This window comes from Bufo bufo, chromosome 9, assembly GCF_905171765.1.
Source record: "Bufo bufo chromosome 9, aBufBuf1.1, whole genome shotgun sequence".
NCBI classification, from domain to species: domain Eukaryota; kingdom Metazoa; phylum Chordata; class Amphibia; order Anura; family Bufonidae; genus Bufo; species Bufo bufo.
In genome coordinates this window covers 63,728,050-63,741,773 of record NC_053397.1, presented here as the reverse complement: position 1 = coordinate 63,741,773, position 13,724 = coordinate 63,728,050, and the positions used below count along the sequence as shown (strand labels likewise).

Below are 13,724 nucleotides of genomic sequence, written 5' to 3'. Positions count from 1 at the left end.
GCTGCTACCACCCTATATAACACCACAATAAGTAAAGCTCTGGACACTGTTGCCCCCCTCACACACACACACACACACAACAAAACCCGAAAAATTAACAGACAACCCTGGCACACCAACCTGACAAAAAAACAGACAAGCTTCCAAGGCTGCTGAGCGTTGATGGAAGAAATCCCACTCTAAAGATCATTTCACCGCATACAAGCAATCCCTCCTCATATTCAAATCCTCACTCGCTGATGCAAAACAGGCCTACTTCTCATCTCTCATATCTTCCCTGGCCCACAGCCCTAAACAAATTTTTAGCACTTTTAACTCTTTTAACTCCCTTCTCTGTCCCCCAGCGCCCCTACCCTCTCCTCTCAGCTTTCAAACAAAAGATAGTCAACATCAGAGAAAGCTTCACTACATAGTCCCCACAGACCCTCTACACAACTGCTCGATCCTCTTCTCCCAAAACCCGCTTCTCCATCATTACAGAAGAAAAACTCTCCACTCTACTCTCCAGATCACATCTCACCACCTGTGCACTTGACCCAATCCCATCCCACCTAATCCCTAACCTAACCACAGTGTTTATCCTAGCCCTAACTCATCTCTTCAACCCATCACTAACCTCTGGTGTCTTCCCCTCTGCTTTTAAACATGCTACCATTACACCCATCCTCAAAAAGCCTTCACTTGACCCATCTTCTCTGTCCAGTTATCGCCCCATATCACTTCTGCCGTATGCCTCAAAGCTACTTGAACAACAGGTCCATTCTGAACTGTCCTCTCACCTCTCCTCCCTCTTTGACCGCCTACAATCTGGCTTCCGAACCCACCACTGGACTGAGACTGCCCTCACCAAAGTCACCAATGACCTACTGACAGCAAAAACCAAGAAACAACCTCCTTCTCCTTGACCTGTTGCAAACTCTCTCATCCCTTGGCATCACTGACCTGGCCCTCTCCTGGATCACATCATACCTCACAGAGCGGATGTTTAGCGTCTCCCACTCTCGCACCACCTCCTCGTCACATTCCCTCTCTGTTGGTGTCCCGCAAGGTTCTGTCCTAGGACCTCTGCTTTTCTCTATCTACACTTTTGGCCTGGGACATCTCATACAGTCCCATGGCTTTCAGTATCACTCCTACGCTGACAACACAAATCTACCTCTGTGGTCCAGACATCACCACCTTACTATCAAGAATCCCACAATGTCTATCTTCTATATCATCCTTCTTCGCCTTTCGCTTTCTAAAACTTAACATGGATAAAACAGAATTCATCATATTTCCCCCATCTTGCTCAACCCCCCCCAAACAGACCTATCTATCACGATCAATGGCTGCACACTCTACCCGGTCAACCAAGTCCGCTGCCTTGGAGTGACCTTGGATTCTGCCCTTTCCTTCAGACCGCACATCCAAGCCCTTTCCACCACCAACTCAAAAACATCTCCGTGCTTTCCTTAACTTTGAATCTGCGAAAATGCTTGTACATGCCCTCATCATCTCCAGCCTAGACTACTGCAACACTCTCCTCTGTGGCCTTCCATCTAGCACTCTCGCACCCCTCCAATCTATCCTCAACTCTGCTGCCAGACTAATCCACCTCTCACCCTATTACTCCTCTGCCTCTCCCCTCTGCCAATCCCTTCACTGGCTCCCCATTGCCCAGCGAATTCACTTCAAAGTACTAACAAATACATACAAGGCCGTCCATAACCTGTCCCCTCCCTACATCTCTGAGCTACTTTCCCGATACACCCCCACACGCACTCTCCGATCCTCACAAGACCTCCTTCTCTCCTCTCCTCTTATCGCCTCTTCCCACAATCGACTCCAAGATTTCTCCCATATACAGTGCCTTGCAAAAGTATTCACCACCCCCCTCAACTTTTTTCATATTTTGTTACATTACAGCCTTAAGGGTACTTTCACACTAGCGTTTTTCTTTTCCGGCATAGAGTTCCGTCCTAGAGGCTCTATACCGGAAAAGAACTGATCAGTTTTATCCCCATGCATTCTGAATGAGAGCATGCCGTTCAGGATGCATCAGGATGTCTTCAGTTCAGTCTTTTTGATTGATCAGGACGGAGATAATACCGCAGCATGCTACAGTATGCTACAGTTTTATCTCCGGCCCAAAAAAAAACTGAACACTTGCCTGAATGCCGGATCCGGAATTTTTTTCCATAGGATTGTATTAGTGCCAGATCCGGAATTCAAAATACCGGAATGCCGGATTTGCCCTTCCGGTCTGCGCAGACCGAAAAAAATGTTTAAAAAAATAAATGCCGGATCAGTTTTTCCGGATGACACCGGAAAGACGGATTCGGCATTTCAATTTCAAAGGATCCTGATCAGTCTTACAAATGCAATCAGTTGCCATACGTTTTGACGGATCCGGCAGGCAGTTCCGGCGATGGAACTGCTTGCCGGATCATTCTGCCGCAAGTGTGAAAGTAGCCTAAGTTCAATGTTTTGTTATTCTGAATTTTATGTGATGGATCAGAACACAATAGTCTAAGTTGGTGAAGTGAAATGAGAAAAATATATAAATAAAACTATGGTTTAGAAATAGAAAATTGGCATGTGCGTATGTATTGACCCCCTTTGTTAGGAAGCCCATAAAAAGCTCTGGTGCAACCAATTACCTTCAGAAGTCACATAATTAGTGAAATGATGTCCGCCTGTGTGCAATCTAAGGGTCACATGATCTGTCATTACATATACACACCTTTTTTGAAAGGCCCCAGAGGCTGCAAAACCTAAGCAAGAGGCATCACTAACCAAACACTGCCATGAAGACCAGGGAACTCTCCAAACAAGTAAGGGACAATGTTGTTGAGAAGTACAAGTCAGGGTTAGGTTATAAAAAAATATATCCAAATCTTTGATGATCCACAGGAGCACCATCAAATCTATCATAACCAAATAGAAAGAACTTAGCACAACAGCAAACCTGCCAAGAGACGGCCGCCCACCAAAACTCACGGACCGGGCAAGGAGGGCAGTAATCAGAGAGGCAGCACAGAGACCTAAGGTAACCCTGGAGGAGCTGCAGAGTTCCACAGCAGAGACTGGAGTATCTGTACATAGGACGACAATAAGCCGTACGCTCCATAGAGTTGGGCTTTATGGCAGAGTGGCCAGAAGAAAGCCATTACTTTCAGCAAATAACAAAAAGGCACGTTGTGAGTTTGCGAAAAGGCATCTGGGAGACTCCCAAAATGTATGGAGGAAGGTGCTTTGGTCTGAGGAGACTAAAATTTAACTTTTCGGCCCATCAAAGAAAACCCTATATCTGGCGCAAACTCAACACATCACATAAAGAACACCATCCCCACAGTGAAACATGGTGGTGGCAGCATCATGCTGGGGGGATGGGACTGGGAAACTGGTCAGAGTTGAGGGAAAGATGGATGGGGCTAAATACAGGGATATTCTTGAGAAAAACCTGTACCACCCTGTGCGTGATCTGAGGCTAGGACGGAGGTTCAATCCAAGTCCAGCAGGACAATGACCCCAAACACACTGCTACAGCAACACTTGAGTGGTTTAAGTTGAAACCTGTAAATGTGTTTGAATGGCCTCGTCACAGCCCAGATCTCAATCAAATAGAAAATCTGTGGTCAGACTTAAAGATTGCTGTTCACAAGCGCAAACCATCCAACTTGAAGGAGCTGGAGCAGTTTTGCAAGGAGGAATGGGCAAAAATCCCTCTGGTAAGATGTGGCAAGATTTATCCAAAGCGACTTGGAGCTGTGATTGCCGCAAAAGGTGGCTCTACAAAGTATTGACTTTAAGGGGGTGAATAGTTATGGACATTGACCTTTTCTGTTATTTTGTCCTATTTGTTGTTTGCTTCACAATAAAAAAAAAAAAAAAAAACATCTTCAAAGTTGTGGGCATGTTCTGTAAATTAAATGATGCAAATCCTCAAACAATCCATGTTAATTCCAGGTTGTGAGACACCAAAATACGAAAAAAAAAGTCAAGGGGGTGAATACTTTTAAAAGGCACTGTATGTCTGGAGATGTGCCTGAATAAACAATGGATATACATGGAGCCCTGGAGTCAGACCCCCACAATCGTAATAAAATTATTATTTCAGTTAGCAGAAAAAGTAATAAAAACATTCAGGCTGAGGATCTGTCAAGAGACTGTAGACTTACTGATGTCACACCATGGTCTGCAGACTACAGACTACTGACAGGAAGCAGACAAGCCGTGCGGAACATGATTCATTGCGCCTGGTCTAGTTCTGCAAAGTTTCATTTACCCATACCTCTAACGCATGGATAACAATGGTCACTGCGTCCTCTGTTACATTGTCCAAGCCATGTTCAAAGGCAGTAACAATCATGCGCCCCTCCAGCTGCCCTCTGGTGGGCAAAGTCATAGTGTGAGAACACAGCTTGAGTTCATAGTCCTCTTGAGGATCCCGACTCACAAATTGTTGAGCTCCGGCCAAAGGATTCTGGGGCTGGAAACGATGCTAGAGGAGAATATTAAAGTACAGTTATAGCTGTGTCTATGTCACATACAACTGGTAGAAGAGTAAACGGTGAGGGTTTGAATAACAGGAAGGTAAAAACCGGTGTCTCTCCATTGTACCAAACATCGTCTATGATATTCTAGGTACCGGTACTTGGGGTATGTCCTATAACTCAGCAAAGGCCTTCCATTGTCACATGGATCACATAACAAAGGTATAGCCACACACACACACACACACACACACACACACACACACACACACACACACAGGGACAGTGGATGGAGGCCTGCAATTTTTATTACATGAAGCCAATACCTCGGGCTTTACCCACAAAGCCGTGCAGCCACTGACCATTGGAGGTGTGGGGAGCGTCAGCTGCACGTGGACCTAACAAGCAGAATCTTGTTAACCCCTAATTTTCTACTTGTACATGTAATGTCATTTCCTGATGACCTATCCAGGGGACACCCCCGACTACCCCGCCGATCAGCTGTTTGAGAAGGCAGCAGCACTCACAGTAGCACTGCGGCCTTCGCTCTGCTTTTCCTAGTCCAGTGACGACACGTTAATTGGTCACCTGGCCTAGGAGCGGCTCAGCCGTGATACCAAGCACAGCACTGTACAATGTATGGTGCAGGGAAAATGCAGCGGTGCTCACAAGCCTTTTCAAACAGCTGATCAGCAGGGGTCCCGTGTGTCAGACCCCCACCAATCAGATACTGATGATCGATAGGTCATCAATATGAAAATCTCAGAAAAAACCCTTTTAAGTTCTCCTTTTCTTTTTAGGGGTGTTAATTAAAAATAACAATTCTGATATTGTTTTGGGGACATCTGAACTACAGCTTCTTTCTTTTTCCATCGACAGACTTGATTTTTTGTAGAACAGCTTGTAGTTTCCACAGTACCATTTTGGGGTACGTACAGCTTTCTAGTCAAAGGAATGAACAATGAACAAAAAAAAAAAAATGTTATTTTGATGCTTTCTCTTCAAATTTGGCTGGCTTACTGCAGTACTAGGAGGTGCTATTACAGAACCAGGCTGGAAGGGGCAAATGAACAATTGCAGTTTATTCACAGACTCCTTTTATACTGTGGATTATGAAAACTTGCAGCAAAAACAACTACGTCAAAATCTTAGAGTTTTCCGGGATTTTCATATTTATGGCCTTTTCTCAAGATCAAAACCGGCGGCAGTCTGACTCCCACCAACCCCGGCGATCAGCTGTAGAAAAAGGCTGTGGCGCTCAATGAGGCCATATGACGTCACATTCATCAGGCATGTGACCTAGGCGCAGCTCAGTCCCATTCAAGTGAATGGGACTGACTGTGACACTAAGGCTACTTTCACACTGGCGTTTTGGCTTTCCGTTTGTGAGATCCGTTCAGGGCTCTCACAAGCGGTCCAAAACGGATCTGAATGGAAAAGGATCTGCTCAGAATGCATCAGTTTGCCTCCGTTCAGTCTCCATTCCGCTCTGGAGCCTGCAGCGTTTTGTTGTCCGCCTGACGAAACTGAGCCAAACGAATCCGTTCTGACACACAATGTAAGTCAATGGGGACGGATCTGTTTTCTATGACACAAACGGATCCGTCCTCTATTGACTTTCAATGGTGTTCAAGACGGATCAGTCTTGGCTATGTTAACGATAACACAAACGGATCCATTCTGAACGGATGCAGACGGTTGTATTATCTCAACGGATCGGTCTGTGCAGATCCATGACGGATCCGCACCAAACGCGAGTGTGAAAGTAGCCTAAGCGATGTGCTTGGTAAGCTGCTGAGGATAGGCCGTGCATATGGAATCCTGGAAAACCCCTTTAATCCGCTTAACACATTATTCAGATCAGGGGGCAGAATATAAACCAAACCTTTATACAGCCCTCCAATCTCATGGTTTATAGACATCTAAGAACCTATCAAAATCAGCAACACCATAGCAGTAGAGCAGTGATGCCCAACCTGCGGCCCTCCAGCTGTTGTAAAACTACAACTGCCATCATGCCCTGTTGCAGGTTGATAGCTATAGGCTGTCCAAGCATGCTGGGAGTTGTAGTTTTGCAACAGCTGGAGGGCCGCAGGTTGGGCACCCCTGCAGTAGAGCATACCAGCACCTGCAGTCTTATACAGAGTTATAGCATATGTAATGGCCAGGATGTAATGGCATCTTCCCCAATGCAGTGAAAATGTTAACACAACTTTAGTTCATATCCTATAAAACAACTACAATCCATCTCCCACCTACGTAAAGTCCTATTCTCTACCACAGGTGAGATGCTGCCAGACAGTACACCCTGTAGACTGTTCTCTCTCATAACCGAGCATCTCCTGATGAATTCACTTTGGAGTAAACTCCTAAGATTAGGAGAAGGTCCCATCATACTGGACTATCATTTTAAGGACGCTACTCTGTATATACCGTTAGGCACAATTAGGGACAGCAGTGCTGGAGTTTGATAATCACCACTGAGACGTACTGAATCCGGACCCATTCACTTCTATGGGGCTGTGCACATGAGGGGCGATTTTCACGCATCGCTTGTGCGTTGCGTGAAAATCGCAGCATGTTCTACTTCGTGCGTTTTTCACGCAACGCAGGCCCCATAGAAATGAATGGGGCTGCGTGAAAATCGCAAGCAAGTGCGGATGCGGTGCGATTTTCACGCATGGTTGCTAGGAGATGATCGAGATGGGGACCAGATCATTATATTATTTTCCCTTATAACATGGTTATAAGGGAAAATAGCATTCTTAATACAGAATGCTTAGTAAAATGGGGCTGGAGGGGTTGAAAAAAATAATAAAAATTTAACTCACCTTAATCCACTTGTTCACGCAGCCCGGCATCTCCTTCTGTCTTCTTTGCTGTGCAGGAGGAAAATGACCTGTGGTGACGTCACTGCGTTCATCACATGGTCCGTCACATGATCCATCACCATGGTGATGGACCATGTGATGAGCGCAGTGACGTCACCACAGGTCCTTTACCCAGGTCCTGAAGAAAGAAGACAGAAGAGAAGTCGGGCTGCGCGAACAAGTGGATTAAGGAGAGTTAAATTATTTTTTATTATTTTTTAACCCCTCCAGACCTATTTTACTATGCATTCTGTATTAAGAATGCTATTATTTTCCCTTATAACAACGGAACGCAATCAAAACCGACTGCAATTGCGTACCTACACGCGTGGGTTTGCTGCAATGCACCCGGGGCGCATCCGGAGCCAAAACGTGACACCTGTGTGAAAGAGGCCTTAGGCTACTTTCACACTTGCGTTTTGTGCGGATCTGTCATGGTTCTGCAAAAACTGATCCATTACAATAATACAACCGCATGCATCCGTCATGAACGGATCCGTTTGTATCATCTGTAACATAGCCAAGACGGGAAAGTCAATGGGAGACGGATCCGTTTTCTATTGTGTCAGAGAAAACGGATCCGTCCGGTTTAGTTTCGTCAGACGGACACCAAAACGCTGCAGGCAGCACTTTGGTGTCCGCCTCTGGAGGGGAATAGAGACTGATCAGAGGCAAACTGATGCATTCTGAGCGGATCCTTTTCCATTCAGAATGCATTAGGGCAAAACTGATCCGTTTTGGACCGCTTGTGAGAGCCCTGAACGGATCTCACAAATGGAAAGCAAAAACGCCAGTGTGAAAGTAGACTTATTTAACCTACAAAAAAAACATACATAAATCACACATTGGGCCATTTCCTCATTACACTGCCTTTCATCTCGGAAGTTTGGACGGCGCGGTGTAATTACACTGCACTTCCGGGAAGACGGACAGTGTGATGAAGAGGAAATAGCCCTCGTATGGAGCGCCACCTCCTCCTCAAACAGGTGGTCAAATTATACCATCTGCACAACCCATTTAACTTCCTCAAACAGCTGATCAGTGGGGGTGCTGGGAGTTGGACCCCGCCAATCTTATATTGAAGACCTATCCTGAGGACAGGCCATCAATATGAAAATCCCAGAAAACCCCTTTATGTTCTAAGACATTGAAGGACTGCCATCTTGCATATTTTTACCCCCTCTGTCTATGTAATTAATACATGTAATGGTGTCTCCCAATCTGAGAGCCATGCGTTTGAATAGCCAGGCAAAATAGGAGCGGGACATAACTGATCATCTCAGGGCCCAGATTGTGAAAAAGGACTGTATGAGAGGACAACCCCTTTATAATAAACAGCAAAGTATAAAATCATCTGCGTTACATATAGATGGGCTTACATCAAACTTCTGTCGAGCAGATGTGATTTTTTTCTTTCCTTTAGGCTTCGTCTTGGCCGCACAGGGTAGTGCTCCTGCTCCCTCTGAAATTAACAGAACATTGTGTGTACCGTCATGTTGCATTATATCTATTGCTCAGGTGACCGATGTCTCTTTCTCAACTCGCTTACCAGGAGAAGAAATAAGAATTTGGCATCGAGTAAGAATGGCCAGGAGGAAGTCGTTGTGGGAGTGCACTGCAACGATAGTAGACATGTGTGTTAACAGACTTCAGAGAGAATTCAGTCTCGTCAGCATCAGGAATAAGGCTGCGTCTATATAGACCAGGGATCAGAAACCTTTGGCACTCCAGCTGCTGTGATACTACAACTCCCAGCAGGCAAACATGCCTTGGCTGTTCTCACATCTCCCATAAAAGTGACTGGAGCATTCTGGGAGTTGTAGTTCCAGAACATCTGGAGTGGCGGAGGTCGCTGATCCCCGATATAGACGATATATACCCTCCTGCTCCTTGCGCTTCCACCATACATCAGATCATCTTATAAAAAGGAAAGTCATGGTCTCAGCAGTTAACCCTGTAAGGAGCTTGCGATCATTTTTTCATTTCCCCAACCTGAGGCTCTCCAGCTGCTGCAAAACTACAACTCCCATCATGCCCAGACTGCCTACAGCTATCAGCCTACAGCAGGGCATGGTGGGAATTGTAGTTTTACAAAAGCTGGAGAGACGCAGCTTGGCCATGCCTGACATAGCTGTATGAGGGCTTGTTTTTTTTTTTTTTTTTTACAGGGACTGAGGGGGTTAGCTGGATCTACGAGCAATTCAGCCAGCTGACCACCTGAACCAGCTCTGAATGCACATTTAAGCGCTGTCCGGTTTCAGGAGGAACCCCTTTAATAGCAAATCAAGGCAGGTCAATCCCCATCACACCATACATTAGGAGTGGTCGGAAATGATCGGTACCTCGTGACTCGCAGGTCACCCAGCTCTACAGAAAGCCAAAGAGCAGCAGACTCCGTCTCACTTACCGTTTTCCTGCGTGAGAAGCCGCCGAGCTTCAACATCAAACTCTTCCTTACTTATCTTCTGCTTGAACCAGAGTTTCAGATTTGCCCAGTACCTGAAACACAAATAAATCTATTAAGAGGCTTTTCAGGAAAATGTGTGATCTATAATATAGGACCATAGGGACTCCATGTGCCCCCGTACCGGACGAGTGCACTAAGCAGTGCAGCACTTCTGGTGGGAGTATAGCATTGTGATAACGTGTGCCATGGGACGGGACAACGCTCTGCTTCTGTCACATTCATGCTGAATAAAATTCCTTCTGACCAATGTGGTCACATAGAATCTCTGGGCACTGTATGGCACAACTCCAAACCTGCCCAGAGCGGTATTACACTAGTGTGCATGAGGCCTTAGCGGACGGCTATAATACACTGCAACACTTAGGCCTCTTTCACACAGGCGTTACGGATTGGAGCCGGATAGGATGCGGGTGCGTGGCGGGGAAATCGTGCGAGTGAGCACACAATTTCAGTCAGTTTTGACTGCGATTGCGTTGTTCAGTTTTTTCCACGCGAGTGCAATGCATTTTGCACGCGTGTGAGAAAAAACTGAGTGTGGTACCCAGACCCGAACTTCTTCACAGAAGTTCAGGTTTGGGTTAGTTGTAGTGTAGATTTTATTATTTTCCCTTATAACATGGTTATAAGGGAAAATAATAGCATTCTGAATACAGAATGCTTAGTAGAAGGTCAATTGAGGGTTAAAAAAAAATAATAATTAACTCACCTCCTCCATAGCTGCCGGTCTCTGCTCTTTCTTCAGGACCTGTGGTGACGTCGCTGAGCTCATCACATGGTCCATAACCACGGTGATGGACCATGTGATTGGACCATGTGATGTGACGTCACCACAGGTCCTTTAGCCGGCAGCTCATGATTAAAGTAGTAAGAAGAGATCGGCAACTACGCGATCAAGAGGATGAGGTGAGGTTTTTTTTTTGTTTTTTTTTTAATCCCTCAATCCACATTTTAGTAAGCATTCTGTATTCAGAATGCTATAATTTTCCCTTATAACCATGTTATAAGGGAAAATATTAATGATCGGGTCCCCATCCCGATCGTCTCCTAGCAACCGTGCGTGAAAAATCGCACCGCATCCACACTTACTTCCGGATGCTTGCGATTTTCACTCAGCTCCATTCACTTCTATGGGGCCTGAGTTGAGTGAAAAACGCACAATATAGAGCATGCTGCGATTTTCACGCAACGCACAAGTGATGCATGAAAATCACCGCTCGTGTGCACAGCCCCATAGAAATGAATGGGTCCAGATTCAGTGCGGGTGCAATGCGTTCACCTCACGCATTGCACCCGCGCGGAAATAGGCCTTAAAGGGGTTCTCCAAGATTCACATACTTGCCTATCCTGAGGATAGGTCATCAATATGTAAATCCTGAAGAAACTCTTTAAGGGGGTTTTCCGGGACTTCGATTTTGATTAGGGGTGAGCGAATCACACTTCAGATCCAAGATCCAAAGTCGATTCGTTCCCCAACTTTGTTGTAATGCTGTATGAAGACCTGTCTCTGTACAGCATTAAAATGTATGGGCCGCAGGGAGGCAAAACTTGATAAGTCCAAAGTCTCATGAGACTTTGGTGAATAACTTTGGCCTTCGATTCTACAACTTTAAAAACATTTTAAATCAGGAATCCAAAGTCTGCTTTAGTACCAGCTTGTGAGGCTTTCGGATTTATCAAATATTGCCTCTGCGCAGCCCATACGTGTTAATGCAGTACGGGTCTCCATACAGCATTAAAACGAAGTTGGGGAACGAATTGACTTTGGATCTTAGATCCAAAGCGCGATCCGCTCACCCCTAATGTTGATGGCCTATACTCCAGTGGCGGTCTGACAGCCACTAAATAGGGCACAGAGCCGGAAGCACATCCAGTGTGTAGTTTCCGGTGCCAGTGTACTACTGCTCAGTGCCCCTTTACTTGAATGGCCACCACAAAGCGGCCAGAAGCTTCTGGCGCCGTCCGCGGTGTACGTCCCAGCAGTTGCATAGTCTCACCAGTGTCAGTGTCATACTCTGCAAGGGCACGCCCTTAACTGGTAACACCCAGTTGGATCTTTATTGCAGACTGCTAGTTAATTAATTCATAACGTCTTCTAGCAGGAATAAGGCTACTTTCACACTTGCGGCAGAGTGATCCGGCAAGCAGTTCCGTCGCCGGAACTGCCCGCCGGATCCGTCAAAACGTATGCCAACTGATGGCATTAGTAAGACTGATCAGGATCCTGATCAGTCTGAAAAATGTATTGAAATGCCGGATCCGTCTTTCCGGTGTCATCCGGCAAATCGGATCCAGCATTTATTTTTTTCACCTTTTTTTCGTTCTGCGCAGGAAGGACGGATCCGGCATTTTGAATGCTGGATCCAGCACTAATACATTCCTATGGGGGAAAAAATTCAGGCAAGTCTTCAGTTTTTTGGGGCGGAGATAAAACCGTATTTTCTCCGTCCTGAACAGTCAAAAAGACTGAACTGATGACATCCTGAACGGATTGCTCTCCATTCAGAATGCATGGGGATGAAACTGATCAGTTCTTTTCCGGTATTGAGCCCCTAGGACGGAACTCAGCGCCGGAAAAGAAAAACGCGAGTGTGAAAGTACCCTAAGGCCCAGTTCACACATCAGTTATTTCTATCAGTTCTTGTGAGCCAAAACCAGGAGAGGAGACTACACAGAGATAAAGTATAATGAAAAGATGTGCAACTGTTCTGTTTTTGAGCCGCACCTGGTTTAGGCTCATAATCACCGATGGAAATAACGGACATGTGAACAAAGCCTAATAGAAGAGTCATAAGAACGGATGCCGCGGAAACATTATTACAAGGGGAGTGCGAGTCGTTTCTGAAACAGATGTGTCAGGGGAGGGGACAGGTCTCCTTATTGCAGCATACAGGCCATTGTATGTTCCATAAAAAATAAAAGTTGAAATGTTACAAAATCTAATTTGATTGCTACAAATATATGATGCCATTTGATAATGTTTGGCACAAAAGCTGTGAATTTTACTGACATGACAGATCTATTACAGAATGGCAGTATGTGCACTGTATGTATGTATGTAGTGCTGCTGAATGTATATTCTGTATGTGCCGCCCATTGATTGCCATGGTGTGAACAGCGCCCAGCCCCAGGACTCACATTCATCCCACTGATAGAACCAGACACATGATGTAATAAGTACAGACACGAGATGTAAGAAGTTAACCATATAATAACCGAGGTGATTATTATTAACCAGCATGAAATCATTTCAGAGGCAGCTGCATGTGACAGCCCAGCCTCACACCACTACACCCGGCCTCACAATAACTCTAGCCCGAGGATGTGTAGGCCTCCCGGCACTGCACTCACTGCTTCACGTTCTCGCCCAGCGCCTCACTCAGGCTCTTCTTAGCCGCTTCCAGTTCGCTGACAAACGTCGCCATTGTCGTAGACTAAGATGGGAAAGGGACGAAAAATGACGAGCCGGCGGCTCAGGACGTCATCTGTGCGGTCCCGGGACCACAACATGAGCCTCCATTCAGTGCGCCACCTATTCCGACAACAGCCACAAGAGGGCGCGCCACAGACAAATGAAGGAAAAGGGACCTCTTTTTTTTTTTTTTTTTTCAATCAATAAACTTTATTAGTCAATAATAACTACAGTAAAGGTGGATATGGGGGGGGGGGGTTTGGTTTCTAGATACTGATGGGGGTGGTCTCACCGATTAGATCGTCTATCTTGAGGATAGCTCATCAATATCTAGAAACTGGCAAACCCCTTTAAGGACATATTCAGACCTGTTGGGGGTAGATTTATTAAAACTAGTGCAAAGGAAAACTTAGACCCATAGCAACCAATCAGAATTATCCTTTCATTTTTCAAAGGAGGTCTGAAAAAGGAAAGGGGGAATCTGATTGGTTGCTATGGGT

At 45.7% G+C, this 13,724-nt stretch overlaps 1 protein-coding gene across 1 annotated transcript in view; it reads right to left on the bottom strand.

Annotated features, from left to right (window-relative positions):
• Nucleotides 1-13,353, bottom strand: part of TADA1 (transcriptional adaptor 1) — a 45,193-nt gene extending 31,840 nt beyond the window's left edge. Inside the window, exons 1-5 of the mRNA XM_040408270.1 lie at nt 13,164-13,353; nt 9,756-9,847; nt 8,898-8,963; nt 8,728-8,810; nt 4,277-4,486 (exon numbers count right to left, since the gene is read on the bottom strand). Of these exons, the coding sequence (XP_040264204.1) occupies nt 4,277-4,486; nt 8,728-8,810; nt 8,898-8,963; nt 9,756-9,847; nt 13,164-13,237 (525 nt within the window). The 5' untranslated portion in view covers nt 13,238-13,353. The remainder of the gene's footprint in view (nt 1-4,276; nt 4,487-8,727; nt 8,811-8,897; nt 8,964-9,755; nt 9,848-13,163) is intronic.
• Between the last annotated feature and the right edge of the window lie 371 nt (nt 13,354-13,724).